The sequence below is a fragment of the Ictalurus punctatus genome, chromosome 21, assembly GCF_001660625.3.
Source record: "Ictalurus punctatus breed USDA103 chromosome 21, Coco_2.0, whole genome shotgun sequence".
Lineage (NCBI taxonomy): Eukaryota > Metazoa > Chordata > Actinopteri > Siluriformes > Ictaluridae > Ictalurus > Ictalurus punctatus.
The window spans coordinates 8191302-8209129 of NC_030436.2; the positions used below are offsets into that span (position 1 = coordinate 8191302).

General features: G+C 36.4%; 1 protein-coding gene across 1 annotated transcript in view; it reads right to left on the reverse strand.

Annotated features, from left to right (window-relative positions):
• Nucleotides 1-17828, reverse strand: part of igsf21a (immunoglobin superfamily, member 21a) — a 268718-nt gene that overhangs the window by 168152 nt on the left and 82738 nt on the right. The window contains exon 2 of the mRNA XM_017450972.2: nt 3544-3656. Within this exon, the coding sequence (XP_017306461.1) occupies nt 3544-3656 (113 nt within the window). The remainder of the gene's footprint in view (nt 1-3543; nt 3657-17828) is intronic.

The following is a 17828-nucleotide window of genomic DNA, read 5'->3' on the forward strand; positions in this document are numbered from 1 at the left end:
AATAAAAATTATTACACATCATATATATATATCTGAAAAAGTCAGGAACCAATGGGACTATGTTGAGCAAAATCAAAATAAAAACATGACACAGTAGCTGAGAAAATGTGTAGCATGTAAGGGTGAACATGTAGAGCATTCATTATGGTGTAAATAATAAATACAAAATGTAGTTTACTCTCATTGGTACCTGACTTATCGGACACCCTGTTGAACACGAATATGAGTGTGGAAAAAACTGTTATGCATTAGTACGGATGCAACAATGTCCTCAATTTGAAGAAAGAAGAAAGCAATTTCACACAACTAATGAACTAGGTGTAATTAGGAACAAATCTAACATAATAGTAATATACTGTATCTACTGTACACCAGATCTGTATAGTAAAGCTAACCTGTTGCCTTTATACTGTATATCAGCACCAAAACCAATTCAGATCCATCCCAGGAAAAACAGAGAATATATCTGAGACATTGCAGATCAGAATGTTATGTTTAATATCTGGCTCAAATGTACTGCAGCACAGACTGCCTTTGTTTAAAGCCTCACTGTGACAATCGTACAAGGAAGAACAAAAAAGCTCATATTATATTCAATTTCCATTCAAAAGTTCAGTCGACCTGCACAGCATGAGGTATGAGATTGTTGCTAATATGCAAAGTGCTATTAATCTCTTTTTTTGGGTCATGTCTTGAAAAGGTCAGAACGAGCAAAGGCAATGGAGTTGAAAAAAGGGAAAAAAAAGGCCTAACAGCAGAAGCAGGAGCTGCCGTGGAAAGTAGAAATCGGCTAATCAGTAAACTGATTATGTGGTCATCCATATAACATCATCCATTTTGGTTCTTGGGAAGGGTCTGAGAATAGTAATGAATCACTAATGTTGTACAAGAATAAATAAATAAATATGCAAAACAAACAAACCAAAACGAATCAATATGCAAACACGTGAGTAAAGACGTTTTTTTAAATATACAAGACAAAAAAATAATGTCAGAGGAAAAAAAAAAATCATAGAAGCACTTTTTATTGTATTCTTTTTTCTTTGAGGATAATTATAAATATTTTTAATGTTATTATAGGTTTGATTATACTAAGAAGAATAAAAATAGCTATAACTAATTTAATTTGATATTTTTATCAAGAAGCAATAAATATATAAAGAAAGAAGTTAAGAAGTTAGATTTTTTTTTTGCCGTTGAAAAATCTAAAAGAGTATATATTTTTTTCGACACACAGCAGTATGAGTGTCCTGAGAGCAGCGTAATCATTGACGTTCATTTTGTGTTTATGTCCGTGTTTGTAGCCAATTAGTGAGTCTATGTGCTAATTTGGTTTCCGCTGGTTAAAAGCGTTACTGTTTCGCTCGGCACATAACACAGCACAGATGTTGCACTGGTTGTCACATGGCACTAAAGACCAGTTTAACATCTGCGCTGTGCTGCATGACGACACAGTTACACGCCATTACAGACCGGTTTACCATCCACTTTTATCACATTTAGCTCTTAGAATGATGAGGACGGCTGTGCGTTCAGCTTTTCAAGCCTTTAAATATGAGCTGGCGTTATTGTGCCTGCTGCCACGCCACAGTTATACCATCATGAGTTTAATAGTGCGAACCAGCCGACTCAGAAAGTTCCAAGTCAGTTTTCTCCTGATCTAAAAGCATTCCGCTGCTTCGGTCGGGAAAAACATGGATGCCAAGAGCAAGGTGATTTACAGTGCCCTCCACTAATATTGGCACCCTTGAGCAAAGAAATATGAGCAAAGAAGGCTGTGAAAAATTCTTTATTGTTAAACCTTTTGATCTTTTGTTCAAAAAATTCACAAAAATTCTCTGCTCTCAAGGATATCAAACACAACACAGGTTTATCAAAAAAAAAATGTGTGCACCATTTTAGTCAATACTTTGTGCTACCTCCCTTTGCCAAGATAACAGCTCTGAGTATTTTTGTCAAATATTTGAACAAAAGAACAAAAGGTCATATTTACCAAGGGTGCCAATATTAGAGGAATGCTTTTAGATCAGGATAAAACTGACTCGGAACTTTCCGAGCATTAAACTCGTGATGGTATAACTGTGTCGTAGCATCAGGCACAATAAATTACTTTTAGTGCATAGTATACTGCAGCATTATTTTCACCCAGCCTGCCTATATTGTGTTAGTGTGTATCCTTTACCTTAAAAGGTGCATTTAGTACTCTAAAAAAGCTAATTATGTACCTTAAATCATTTTAATGCTACCCTCATACACAAAGGTACCATCAAGGGTTAGGTACAGTTTAGTACCATTTTTTGAAGATTGCTACGGGTTATGCAGGTTTATACCAGAAAGCGTTTTAGGTATTGTTAAAACCATGTCATGCAAAATAAACAAAACATACGCTGCCATGAGTTGCCATGACAACGTGTGCCCAGTTACCAACAGATATCCAGTATCATGCTACTTTTTATTTTTTTTTATTCTCCGTGTTACACAGCATACATAACACGTTATATAAAATACATGGATCTGATTGGCTGTCACATGTCAGTCATTTCGTTTTACAGTACACCATGTCGTGGTTGAATTCTCCAATCAGAAGGTGCATATGGAGTTCATTTTGTGGCAAAAGTTTCAAATAAAAGAAATAATAAAATCCACGAACAAAATATTAACAATCAAAAATGTAAAAATGAATAAATAAATAAATAAATAAATAAATAAATAAATTTTTGAGAATAATGAGAATCGAATCAAAATGAGTTTTTCAAAAAGATTCACACTCTCATTTTGCTTTAATTTTTTCCCATTTGGATTTTTCTTCTGCTATTTTAATTTGATTAATTAATTAATATTTTTTTTGCTTCTGAATTTTGGCACTTTTTAATTAATTTATTTATTTTACAGGGGGTAGGTCTTAGAAGAAGGCATTCACCTTACATCTCAGTTGGTCAAATCTCTATTATCCAGCTGGCATGCCAAAAAAATAAAAAATCTCTATCATCCGTAAATGTGGCCTAATTCTGTTAATTCTGTTAATCACCAGTCTTCTTTGCCTATTAAAGAGTTCTGAACATGTTCCAGATTTTCACTGTCTGCATTTTCCTAGTCGAGTCTGGAGCGTAGCCGGCCAACACTAGTGGCTCGATGTTCATTAATGCAGACACACATGGCTGTGATAAGCAATGGCACAGAGGCAGCAGCGCTCATCGCAAACACAAAAGAAACCCTCTGTTGTGAAAGACATAATCGAGCTGAATGTTAACACTGTGCAATATTCCAAGCCTAATAAGTGTGAAGTGTCCAGCTGTGATCCATTAAAGCGTGGCACTGACCGCCTCGACGTCACGTCAAGATTCCCAGCCGAGACGTACAGCTGGATTGCTTTTCACTGCTTTGAGTTAACGATAATTAAAGACATGGCATCCAAGCTTAAAGCAACAGCTTGCCTTTTCTATGTGATCCAGTTTAGCCATAATTAACACAATAACAACAATTAAACCTTGACCATAGTGCAGTAGTATGCATGAAAACAGTGAAAGCTTCAGCGGTACTCACCCTGTACCAAACTATCTCTCGCAATCTGCCGTCGGTCTTGAAGTTGCACTTCAGTGTCACCGTCTCTCCCACAACAACAGGTGGTAAGGGGTCTATTGTGACTGTTAAATACCCTGCAGAGCAGAAAGAGGTGCGGTTAAAACAGTATTCAGCTACATACGCAGACTTGTACTGGTGGCCAGATGGCAGCGGCGTGATTCTGAGTTCAGTGTATTTAACAGACCGTGTGTGCAACCTGTTCAAAGCAACACGATCAAAAAAGCTTTTGGATTTAACAAGTCCCTAAAAAAATCAATAATAATAATAATAATAATAATTATTATTATTATTATTATAATACCCTAGCGTGATGAACCAATAAAGTTGAACTAATTCCTTTAATAAACATGATTTACCCTGTTAGTAAACATGAACAATCCATTACCTTGCATTAATACACCATCAGTAACATTAACAAAGTGGCAAACGCTTGTGGGAGTTGATGTCTATTTTTGAATGATCAAGTCAAGTTTATTCATAGAGCACATTTCAAACACCAGAAGTTGACCCAAAGTGCTTTACAAATCAACCAACCGAATACGCCATCGCAGTTATGTTTAAAAATATAGTGACAATAATAATAAAAATAATAATACTAATAATGATTAATACATACCTTTAAATACAGCATCAAGTATTTACATATTTCCACCTATTACAAGACCTAATCAAAAGCTAGAGAATAAAAATACGTTTTCAGTGAAGATTTAAAAGTGGCTATTGAAGAAGCTGGAAGGAGACTGTTCCAGAGTTTAGGACCTACAGTACCAGAGAAAAGGCACGCTTGAATTTTTATTGCGACCACGAGGAAGTCTCAAAAGTAATTGCACTCTCGTGGGAGAGTAAGGATGAAGATTACTGAATTATGAATCAAACCAAAGCCACACAAACCACGAATAGTACGAAAAAGCAGGAAGCCATGATGACCAACATGAACAATGTCATTCATTTAATTCTGAATTTTGAACATGTTGGGACCAGATTTCTGTAATTTATTGATGTCATCACTTGTGGGCCGCTGTGGCTCTGGTGGTAGAGCAGGTTGGATATTAATCGTAGGGTTGGCGGTTTGATTCCTGGCCCATGTGACTCCACATGCCAAAGTGTCCTTGGGAAAGACACTGAACCCCAAGTTGCTTCCAATGGCAAGCTAGTGTGTTGCGTGGCAGCTCTGCTACCATTGGTGTGTGTGTGTGAATGGTTGAATGAGTACCACTGTAAAGTGCTTTGTAGAACCACTAAGGTTAAAAAAAAATGCTATATAAGAACAGACCATTTACATAACTTTTGCTAATTTGTGGATTTCTATTTAGTCGTGAATTAAATAAACAATGTGTCGGTGCAGTTCATTAATGTTTACACAACCGTCAGTTAATACAAGTGTTGACTTCTTTGTTACTCTAAGAACCAGACTCATCGGAAGAATCGTGAAGTGTGACTTTGGTTTTTTATTAAAAATGAGCAACATCTCAAAACACAGGGAACAGAAAGCCAACTGGAATAATGCAAAAAAATAAAAATGATCAGACGGAGTAGCAACAAATCAAACACAACATGGCTCAGAATTTAGAAACAGGCACGACTTCGCGCTGACATTTGTACAAAAAATTAATAATAAAATAAAAATGTAGTAATGCCTTGTTCTTGAGAGAGGACAAACTGGTTCAACTCACGTAACCACTCTTTACAACTGTGGTGAGCAGAAAAGCATCTCAGAACAGACATGTGAAAATGTGAGGCTGCAACAGCTAAATACCTCGTCAATTTCCACTCCTGTCTGTCAAGAACAGAAATATGAAGCTACGTTTTCTACAGGGTTTTCTCTTAAACTGGACAGAAAAAAAACAGGTAATGTTATTTACCCCCCCATTTCCCCCTACAGACCTTGGATTCCTGTTGAGTATAACGAACAGCACAACTGTTTCGTCCAGTGATTTCACCTGTGCATGACTCATACCCATAAATCAATCCATTATTACGTTATAGAGAATTGCATAATGAGATGAACCCTGAGAGAAAAAAAAAATTACATTACTATTGAATAGATGCTAAATTGCATTCACAGGCATCTGTCTTACTTTAAATGCTGTCAAGGCTTGCATGCATACATACCAGGGGAAATGTTTAGCTCGCATTAAAGAAAATCAATCGTAAAGATAGCTGAGAACATGCTAAATTTATCTCTGTGATTTTTATATTTAGCCTACATGGCCTGAAAACTACTGAACATCATTATGTATTTCATGTTTTTTTTTTTTTTTTAATGAGTGCATTTGAAACCTTCTTGTGATTTGCTTCTAGTTCTTTCAATATTCAAAAGCCAAGTTTTCGGTTGCGAATGTAAACCAACAGGAAACATGGAGAGGGAGATGCATGTTGGAACGTTCTGAACACACTAAAGACATCCTTGAACAAATTTTCTCCTTGGTTCATATTCTGTGACTAAGGGAGGAAAAAAAACAATTGGACAGAAGCTACTCTGCTTCATTAATTACAATCAGCATTGGACAATTTGCCATCTGTTTAATTAGGCTTCGAAGTCAGTCAGGCTCCAGCATGCACACCCCATGAATTATGGAGGGTGGGGATGAAAAGTACACTCTTTAGATGTGTTTAACTGTTTATCCGGACAACAGAAAAGCGTTCTTCATGAACCAAAGGAGCAAAATTGGCCACACTTTCTAGGGTGAAGGCTGAGAAGGAATGACATACAGTACTGTACAATAGTCGTAGGCACATGCAAAGAAATTCAGTAGAGCAAAGATGCCTTCACAAATAATGAAATTAAATGTTTCTACATTAAAAAAAATACTATAAAGAGCAGTAAACAGAAATAAATGAAACCGATATGAAGTGATATTTGGTGTGTTGGCAGTTTGCTTTAAAAAAAATAATAATAGTAGTAGTCTCCGGTAGAATTTGTGAAGTTTTATAAGGAAATGATCTGAAAGTTTTACTGAGCAACTCGCAGAACCAGACACGGTTCTTCTGGAGACTTTGACTGTCGCTTCTTATTTTTGCAGCAAAACCCAGCAGCCTTCATTATGTTGTTTTGTCTGAAAAGTGGTCTCTCACACAAGATACTTCTTTCTTTATTGACATACAAACATTTTTCTGTAACATATAATTTTGTGCTGGAAAACTAATGTTTAGAAAAGTTTTGTACTGACTCGATAATGTAGAAGTCATAAAATAATAATCTAAAACAAAATGAAAGCGCTATCTGCCCTCTTCCACATACAACAAATGGCCAAAAGTTTGTGTTTGTATTCCAAGCGAATCCCACTCTATTACCCTTGCTTTTGAATTTCTCATGAGATTAACTTGGGAAATCTGTCTTTTCTCTGATTTTCTTCTGGTTTGTTCTGTGAAAAAAAAATTAACACCTTAGCTACGAATTAAGATTTTCCATCGCAGTGCAACATCAGAATATGATTATTACACTCACTCACTGTAAAACCGGATATGTTCATTTAACTCAAAAAATTTGCTGAAGCTAATTACCTAAATTTTTTGGTTGATGAATCAATCAACAAAAATGTAACTCAAACGTGTTATATTTAAGTGTATTTGACTTAAAGAAATTGATTTTATTTTTTATTGAACTTAAAATTTTTGAGGTAATGAGTTTCCTCAATTTTTTTGAGTTAAATTAACTTATCCTGTTTTACAGTGTATAAGGAACAAAAGATTCAGTTATAGGAAATAAATCCCACATTTTCCAATTATAAATCCCCAAATCCCAAACTATATGTCCAAGAGTATTTTAATTGAAGCTTTACTTGAAATATTGTGTTAATCGTTTTAGTACTTGCGTCCCACCAGCTATAAATAGTTTTGTTTGATGATTTTCCACATATTGAATTTTCCTTTGATAAATGTTCAAAATATAGCCATTTATCAATGATTATACCATTTTTTTTATTTAAAGAGCATCTTTCAACTTTGAGAGTCTAAGAAAACCAAAATCCATGTGAAAAAGAGTTGTTACTATAGAAACAGAATAAATGTATTGCTATCGAGTGTTTCTGTGATTTTATTATTTTTCAGAGCTGCTGTTATATAAAATCAATTAACAGCTTCTGACCAATCCGAATCGAGAACTGAGCTGCACCATAGCATAACCCATAATAATGGTACACTCCGACATCTGTGGTTTCAAACACAGAGCATTTCTGTTGCAGGCTAAATGGCTAATTTGTGTCTGTTAAAATGTGGTTGTTTAGGAAAGCACAATCCCATTGCTTTCCTGTGGAGTAAATTACTATCATTACAAAAGTGATCATCTGTTTCCGGCATGCTGACCGGTTTAGATGAGTTTCCTAAAGATCAACATTAGATGGTAGAGCAAGCATCACATTGCACACTCTTTCTCTATGAGTTAAGATGATCTTTCAGAGAAACTGGAATATTTATTTGATTATTAGTCAGCCCTATATATATATATTTTTTTTTTTTTCAGGAATAAGCAGTTTCCTCCAGGTACTCTGATTTCCTCCCTCAGTCCAAAGACATGCATGGTAGGCTGATTGGCATGTCCAAAGTGTCTGTGTTGTGAGTGTGTATGTGATTGTCTGATGGACTGGCACCCTGTACAGGGTGTACCCTGCCTCGTGCCTGATGCTCCCTGGGATAGGCTCCAGGTTTCCCCGTGACCCTGAAAAGGATAAGTGGTATAGAAGATCGATGGATGAATGGATATATACTGTATTTGGGTCTTTTGGGTTGGGTAGAATTAAGAACTGTGAATTGTCATAAAAATGTTGTAAGTCATTCATTTTAGACAACATGGTGTAGAAATCTACCTACAACCCCAACACCACATTTGAATAGACATGTTAAAAGCCATTTTTCTCAATTTCAATGTCAGTGTTCAGAATATTTACTGCCTTTATAGAGCAAAATAGACCACGCATTTTCATCACTGTATTTACCACACAGACACTCCACACCGAAAGAAAAATATAAATATAATATTATCTTCTTCGTAGATAATTTCCAATATATCTTTTTTATCCTCCATGATTCCATTCATTTGTCTTAAGGGATGAGAGATTTTAATTGCCAACTACAGGCAGATACTCAGCAATTAATTTGTATCTGAAGTCAGAACAAATGTAGCTTAAATCCCTCTGAAGGAGCGCGCCATTAACCTAAGCATTCGCTTCTGCAATTATTACATAATTATACTTAATACGCATGGATTAACAGGAAGGCTCAAATTAAGCGTTTTCAGAATGTGGTTAAATAAAGCTTTTAAAAAGTTTTGAAACCAAATAAAGCCATTTCTTTTTATGTGGCTTTAAACTGTGAGACGTGTTGTGGCAAATAACAAAGCGCATAATTTTAGAGCTCCACAATCCAACACATAGGAAAACATAATGGAAATAATTTTAGTGCCATAGCACCATTGGCAATATTATTTAAGTAATCTACTTTATAACTTTATGGTTGCATATGGGTTATATTATAGCGTGTATAAGTTCAGCACCAGAGACAGTTACATATACTTGCATATATGCAGTTTCTAATGTTTCTAGCTATTCTGCTAATTGGACTAATATTTCAGTAACATGACTGGGTATAAAAAGAGTATCTTGGAGAGGCAGAGTCTTTCAGAAGTAAATATGGGCAGAGGTTCACCAATCTGCGAAAAACTGTGTCTACAATTTATGGAACAATTTAAGGATAATGTTCCTTAACGTAAAATAGTGAAGACTACGAATATTTCATCATCTACAGTACATAATATCATCAAAAGATTCAGAGAATCTGGAGAAATCTCTATGCGTAAGGGAAAAGGGTGAAAATCAATACTGCATGCCCGTGATCTTCGGAACCTCAGGCAGCACTGCATTAAAAACAGGCATGATTCTGTAATGGAAATCACTGCATGAGCTCAGAAACACCTCCAAAACTCATTGTCTGTGAACACAGTTCACCAGGCCATCCACAAATGCTGGTTAAACCTCTATCATGCAAAAAAGGAGCCATATGTGAACATGATCCAGAAATGCTGCCATCTTCTCTGGGCCAAAGCTCATTTAAAATGGATTGCGGTAAAGTGGAAAGCTGTTCTATGGTCAGACGTATCGAAATTTGGAATTCTTTTTGGACACCATGGACGCCACATCCTCTAAACTAAAGTGGAGAGGGACCATCTGGCTTTTTATCAGCCTGCATCTCTGATGCATGGGGGTGCATTAGTGCCTATGGGATGGGCAACTTGCACCTCTGGAAAGGCACCATCAATGCTGAAAAGTATATAGAGCAACATATGTTTCCATCCAGATTCCATCCCATCTTTACTTCTGAGAGACTCTGCCTCTCTAAGATACTCTTTTTATACCCAGTCATGTTTACTGACCTGTTGTCAATTAACCTAATTAGTTGCAAAATGTTCCTACAGCTGTTTCTATTTAGTAACACTTACTTTTCAAGCCTTTTGTTGCCCCAACCTAACTTTATTGATACGTGTTGCGGTTATGAAATTCAAAATCGCCTTATTTTCATACATTTACTTGGGTAAACATTTTATGTTTTCTATGTTCTATTGTGAATAACATATGGGTTTATGTGTTTTGCAAATCATTGCATTCTGATTTTATTTACGTTTATTTACATTTTACATAACATCCCAACTTTTTTGGAATTTGGGTTGTATTTATATCAACATACAATGTTAGAATTCAAATGCAAAGTTCATTTGGCATTTCATTTTCTGGAATATTCTTCCATATGATTTCAGCACCACGGACAGTTACATAAACGCTTTTAAAGCGTTCAGGACTTCAGCACCGTGGACAGATCCACATATGTAATATTCTTTTATAGTGACATATGTTATACACCCCTTCGCTTCTCATTTGCATTATAAAGTATATACATATAACATTACAGTAGTGGAACAATATAATATGGAGATTGGTAGTGACAGTATATGGCAGGAGAGTTCCATCACCTCTGTCTCAAGTTTATCAGTTCAACATTTTGAGCTCTATACTTCCTTGTTTTTTTTTCTTGTTTTTCTTTTTCTTTTCTTTTATTATTCAGGTCAGTTTGTGTTTTGGGTTGATCAACATACATGGATCCAAGGGCCTTGCAGTTCCTATATTTCAACACTTTATGCTGGATTATGAAATATTAGATATTAGTAATATTGTACAGTGTTGATACCAGATTATTTTAATAACTTTTTCTGTCTGGAATCCATGGGGTTGGATGAAATATTTCTCCTGGTTTTGGTTCATAGGCCTTGCTCTATGGCCTAACAATTGATCACTAAGATTTTACCTCACAAGCTTATGGTCACTAGCACTGAAACTTAACCGATGTGCTTCCTTTGTCCATTTCACATAAAGACAACATGGGGTTAAAACCCACCACCCTGAAATAAAGAGTATCCTGGTCTACTGAGCAGGTCAGTCAAGTCCAAACCCATGGAGATACATATAATGGAATATGTTCAAACAAGACTCTTGATAATACAGCGTACGGACATGTATACAAATACTTCTCAGAGGCATAATTACTTTGTTTATATTCATTCTTGTAATACAGTCCAGCCATTGATTAACTGTCAAGTTGAGATTTTTTTTTTTTTATTCTGTAACTGACTAAAGCATAAACTTGGATCTATTATCTGTATCATTTTGTTTGATAACAGAACACTGGACTACACTTAAAATGTCATTTTGTCGCACAAGTGCTCATTATCCAATTAGCATCTAACAATTCATTTCATTTTTTCTTTTTTTCTAATGACTTTTCCTCATGATTTAAAATTTATATACAATTTATATATAACATTTATATATAATTTTATATACAGTAAACAAGATGTTTGACTTTGCCTCAGATGTATTTTATGTCAAAATCTGCTTCAATTCCACAACGTCTCTGTTTCCGTGTCTGGAAGAATTGGAGTGGAGATGAAAATAGCAATGGACACAACTATTAAAACTGCTAAGCATGTGACAGTGTGAGTTTCTGCTAATGGCAAACAAACAAAACCAATGGTGCCAATACTTTAACTATAGTGAAGGGAGGACATTAAGCGCAGACTTTAATACAAGCGGATAATGACGGATTTTACATGAATCAAAGATAAGGTTACACATTGAGCCAAATGTCAGGAAGAAGGAAACATTACTGTGTCAGTCTACCAAGAAACATTATCCTAGAGGGCACTTCATCTCATTTTCTTGGATGCAGGTGAGCCTACATGGCACTGCAGCTTATTTTCTCCACTGGAAGGGTACCCATTAGGGCACTTCATCGTGTTTCCTTGCATGAAGTGGCACCCTAAAGGGCACTCCATCATGTATTCTCCAGGAGAACTGAACCCATTATGGTACTTCTTCATGTTTCATCACATGTAGGGGCACCATAGATGGCATTTCATCACACTTTTTTTCCATTTGAAGTGCACTTCCTCACATTTTCTCCATTGTAAGGGCACCCTAGGTAGACATTTTATCTACCATTTGTGCACCCTAGAGGGCCCTTTCACAGCATTTTTTTTTTTTTTACCATGGGCACTGTGACACTGTTGCACCCTGCGAACTCCCTTGAGTCTGCCAGTAATCTGCACTATTTCTAGCTCCACCCACATGCCCAATTTCAGGACACAAAATTTAGCATGGATACTTAGTTACAGTACAGTTCACTTGAAACTGCAATGGAAACAATAACAATCCAAATAACTGTTACTTTTACCACTTGTTTAAACTTTCTGTAATTTAATAATATGAGCCCACTTTCATAGAAGAACAAGTATTATGCACAGTGAAACATCTGGATTTCTGTAAAGCTGCTTTGTGACAATGTCTATAGTTAAAATTCCTATATAGATCATATTGAACTGAACTGAATTGGATTAAATAGCATACTATATACTGTGTTTTATTTAAAAATACACGATTTCATACGAAAATACTAGAGTTTTCCTCAAACTACAGTGCTCATAAATTTATATACCCCTTACAGAATCTGCAAAATGTTAATAATTAAAAAAGAGAGATCATTAAAATTGCATTTTGTTTTTTATTTAGCATACAGTCCAAAAGACACCATAATAACTGAATTCACACAAATGAACCAGTTCAAACATTTACATACACTTGATTCTTAATACTGTGTGTCGTTACCTGTTGGATCAATGACTGTGATTGTTGTGATAGCTGGTCATAAGTCCCTTGCTTCGACTCTGACATGTGAGGGGAAATAAGACCAGCTGGATAAGAACAAATTCCTCCAGATGTGCAACAGGTGCATTGTCTCTTCTTTCTCTCACTTCAATTGTCATTATTTTTGCTATAACGGGAGATCAACCAGATTATCAAATTGGTGAAAGTCATCCATGACTAGATCGAGGTGATGGAAAACCCTGAATGCGATCCCTTCAAATGCCTAACTTCCCCTCTGCATGCTTTTTAAGGAATCTTAATAGAATCATCATACTTCAGGGATCTCCATGTGACTTAAATGGATAAGCTTCATCCAGAGAAGCAGGTCATTAACATGACTCAGAGCTCTTACACAAATCCCTTCTACTTAGCACTCTCAGTCACAATCCTGAAAATTAGCAAAATTTGACAAAATCTTGAGTGCCACCGTGAAGTCCACAAGCATTTTGCTCTCATGTTGATTTCATTTGCTCTGGTAGAAACATACATGCAGAGGAAGTAATATTTGTATAAGCTTTCTAGCTTGTTCTAATTGTTATTGATTGCTTTAGTCAGTTTGTATCTCAAAGAGACGCCCAGAATGGATGGTTGGCCAGTATAGCAGGGTCAGGCTTGAACACTGGGATGTTCTGACTCAATCGTTGGGCAGCGGATAAGAAGATGGTGAGTTTAAATCCCACTACCACCAATCCGTCATGGATGTGTCCTTGAGAAAGGCACTCAATCTTCAACTGCCCAGCTGTATCCTGTCTTAGTTGTAAGTCACTTTGGATAAAAACAAAGGTAAAAGTTTAAATAAAAATAAATAAATAAAAAAAATAAACTTTGAAATGTTTGCACAGTTAAGACAAATCTGCTCTCTCGATCTACTTATTATCCTTCACTGCAGTCTCTTTTTCCCACTACTATGATGTGGGGCAAAAGCATGCATCACATTGCAGTGAACAGAGGCATAGCTACAGGGCAGGCAAGGCAAGCAATTACTCTGGGACCTGAGTTTTGAGGGACCCCCCTTACGGCCAACACTAAGACCATGAAAATGACAAATCTCAAAGTGCTCAAAGAACTCCCCCAAAACCCCCAATGACTAATGTACAACACTATACCAGGAACCCACCCAGGGCGCAGTCTCACTTGGGCAAATTTACTTTGACTTGTCAGACTCGACCTGTCTGGAAGCCAGAAAAAAGAGTAAACAATAAGAAGAGGAAAAGATGAAGCATAACTGTGGTAAGTGGTGTTGATAATCGAATCACAAAATAAGCAAGGATTAAATAATTTCAATAAGAATGTAATATAACACGAGCCCAAGGTCATTTTGGTAAGCAAGCTAGAAAGGACTTGACACTCATTGTGGAGCATGTAGAACAGACGTGTAAAATTTGTGTTTTTGCTCAAGTAATCTTGGCAGCTTGGTCTTTTAAAGTATATGATGAATAGTTTATCTAATTTCAACTCTATCCTATAGTTGGCTCACTATGTTAATTTCTTAATAAAGGCATCAACATGAATGCAATAAGGAGGGAAAAATGCAAGGAGGACCCCTGTGCTGTTTCATAGAATATCCTATGGCCATGAAAACCCTTGAACTAAAAACATATGCACTATACTTTGCACCTATATGACCATGTTGCTATTCCGCAATGGGAGACCAATTAATAAAACATTCGAGGCCAAACCGTTACACACAATAGTTGGCGTGCATAGATATAATGACCGTACATTCCTTACTCCTTATTACCCAAGGAATGAATGAAGGTGCATATTAACAATTTCACTAGTTAAAATCCATAACCATTTCTGTTTATTGTTTGAGCATTTTTGCCAGTTGCACTGAAGATTTGAGAGCCAAAAAAATGGATAAAGTATAAATAAAGGTTCACAAGCAAGCAAGAATTTCAATGCATGTGCATACTTCTTGAACATGGAAGCATGAACATTTTGGGTGCTAGCAAAGCAAATCCATGTGCATGCAGAATACAGATTTAGCTATTGTGTTGTAAACTTGTTAAAGTTAAAATACCGCTGCTTTAGAAACTGGATTTGTGTGCAGCTCTCGGTGGTCTTAATAGTATGAAATATACAGTTCTGAAGCATCAGAGTCAACACACAAGCACATGTGTAACAAGCTCCCTCCATTCGTGGCTTTTTCCGGATAAGTAATTCATGCAGCATTGCAGCATCCGGTTCACAGCACCACATTCCTCAGTCACATTTATCAAAAGTTGAGTGAAGATTTTTGAATTTGTCATGAATATGGAAACACACAGCTGGTCAACATGGATTTAGAGACTAATAAATGAGATTCACAGAACCACTCTTTCCTTATGGTGCTTTCACATATTTAGTATTTAGTCCATTTTTAATCAAACCTGGGTTCAGTTTACCTTCTCAACACACTGCTTTGTTTTAAGCAGGAATGAATACAGCAAATACAGTCAAGTGTGGAATCTGAGAACCAAAACTAAAATTGCCTAAGAGACAATGATTTTTTTTTGGAAGGAGTCTCCAGTGTCAGTGCTGTCTAACGAGTTTCATCGGATATTTGTTGAGTTGCTGATCTTTGCACAGAAGGAGACTGGTGAGAAGACGCAGTAAATATGGGGGCACCTTGGTGCAATTAAGGAGAGGTCTTCGTAATCATGCTGGGCCATTGGAATTTATCTCTACTCACGCTCTTGCCTACGTCTCTAATGATGGATTATTCTTCTATTTTAATACATCTGAGTCAAGACCTTCGTACATCGTCGTCTTTGTACCCGATCAAGCTTTTCAAGCTCCCAGGCATGGGTAAACCTCAGCAACCTCAGACTTTTAGACTGTGTTCCTTCACAGAGGAAAAGTTGCGGCACTGCAGCATCACTGACTCAATCTACGGAACTAACCACTGTAAAGATGGTCTTGTTGAACGTAAGATTGATTTCAAATAAGACTTTTTTAAATGATGACTTCTTTTCATCTTACAATATGGATTTTATGTTCATAACTGAGACTTGGTTAAGTCGCGGTGAACTTAGCCCTCTCTCTGAAGCGTCTCCTGATGACTCTAGTTTTGTTGGTTCTCCGAGGTCAGCTGGTCGTGGAGGGGGGTAGCTACAATTTTTAAGAACAGTTTTAAGTCTTGTTTATTATCGATGGATAATTTCAGCAGTTTGACGTCAATTGATTAAGATAAGTACAGAGAATGCCATTCTGTGCACCTTGATTTATCGACCACCTTATAATACCATATAATAAGATGTTCATAAGATTTTAATAAGAGTTTTTATCTTCTCTGGTATCTTCTTCTTTGTATGGCAAGCTTTCCATTCGTGGTGATTTTAATATACACGTGTGTTGTCCCTCTCATCCTTTTCTGCTAATGAGTTTCTGCAAATTATTGACTCTTTTAATCTCACTTTGTCTCTCACAGGGTCTACCCATAAACAAGGTCATAATCTTGATTTGGCCTTTTCATTAGGTCTCTCTGTCAGTAATATTGAGATTGAAAAATTTTGTTTATCAGATCATAATAAACCAGTATTGTTTAATACTGTGCTTAATACTTCAATGATAAATGTCAAGTCCTGGGGTCATCGAATGTGGTCTGTTAATTTTGCAAGTTCTAGAACAGTTTGAAAGATGCTGTGGTTAGGTCTTGATTATTGCCCTATTGCTTTTCTTTTTCAGAGCTGTCTGTTGAAGAGCAACTTTCTTATTTTAACAATCTGTGTGGAAATGTTTTGGACTCTGTTGCTCCATTTAAAATTAAGAAACCCAAGCTACAAACACAACCTTGGCTTAACAAGGATACTCATGCCTCTAGACAGGAATGGAGGAAGGCTGAACGAAAGTGGAAGAAAGATAAGCTCCAGGTGTCCTATGAAGTCATGAGAGACTGCATGCTGAGCAACCAGTACTGTTAAGGCTGTTATGGAAAAATATTTTCCTAACTTGATAGCAAAGCATGCACATGCCCAAAGACACTGTTTAATACGATACATAAGGCACTTAATCCCACTATGCTTTTTTTCCCTGATGTTACACCTACAATCTGTGATAACTTTTTGAAGTTTCTTGTCCATAAAATCAATACTATTCGATCTTGTATCCCCAAATCTGATATGAGTTCTTCTGTTATTGACCCATGTTCAGCTTGTTTAACTGCGTTTGAGCGTATTTCTTGATCTTTTCTTGTGGATGTTTTCCATAAAACAGAGCTTTCCTTGTGCTCCTTGGATGTGGCGCCTTCTCGTCTCCTTATGGAAGTGCTGGGTGTCGTTGATCCTTTTGTTTTAACAATAATAAATAGTAGCCTATCCCAGGGCACAGTTCCATCAATCCTGAAACATGCAGTGGTGAATCCACTTCAAAAAAAGGTCCATTTAGATCCTTTTATTTTGGATAACTATCGTCCCATCTCAAAACTACCATTTTTATCCAAAGTATTAGAAAAGGTTTTCTTCCATCAATTGTCTGCATTTGTAAGTGAAAATAACTTATTAGATAAGTTTCAGTCTGGTTTTAGACAACATCACAGTTCAGAGTCAGCTTTGCTCAGGTAACAGTGCAATTCTGGTCCTTCTGGACCTCAGTGCAGCTTTTGATACCACTGACCATGCTATCTTGCTTGAACGGTTGAGTAAGTGTGTAGGAATTCAAGGTACCGCATTGAATTGGTTTAAATCTTATCTCTCTGATAGAACATTCTCGGTGGAGGTCGGGAATTCTTTTATTCTTCTACAGTACCATTAACTTGTGGTGTACCTCAGGGATCGATTTTGGGCCCGCAGTTGTTTTCATTGTATTTGGTCCCTTTAAGTTTGATTTTCAAAAGCACAACATTTCTCATCATTTTTATGCGCGTGATACCCAAGTTCACCTCTCTTTGAAACATGGGCGATATTTTGATGTTCTCTTTGTTGAACTGTCTTGTGGAGGTAAGATGCTGGCTGTCGGCCAATTTTCTAACATTGAATGAATTTAAAACTGAAATTGTAGTTTTTTGTGCCACCAACTTCTATTACACAGATAAATAACCACCTGGGTCCTTTATCTGTGAATTCTTATGCTCACGTA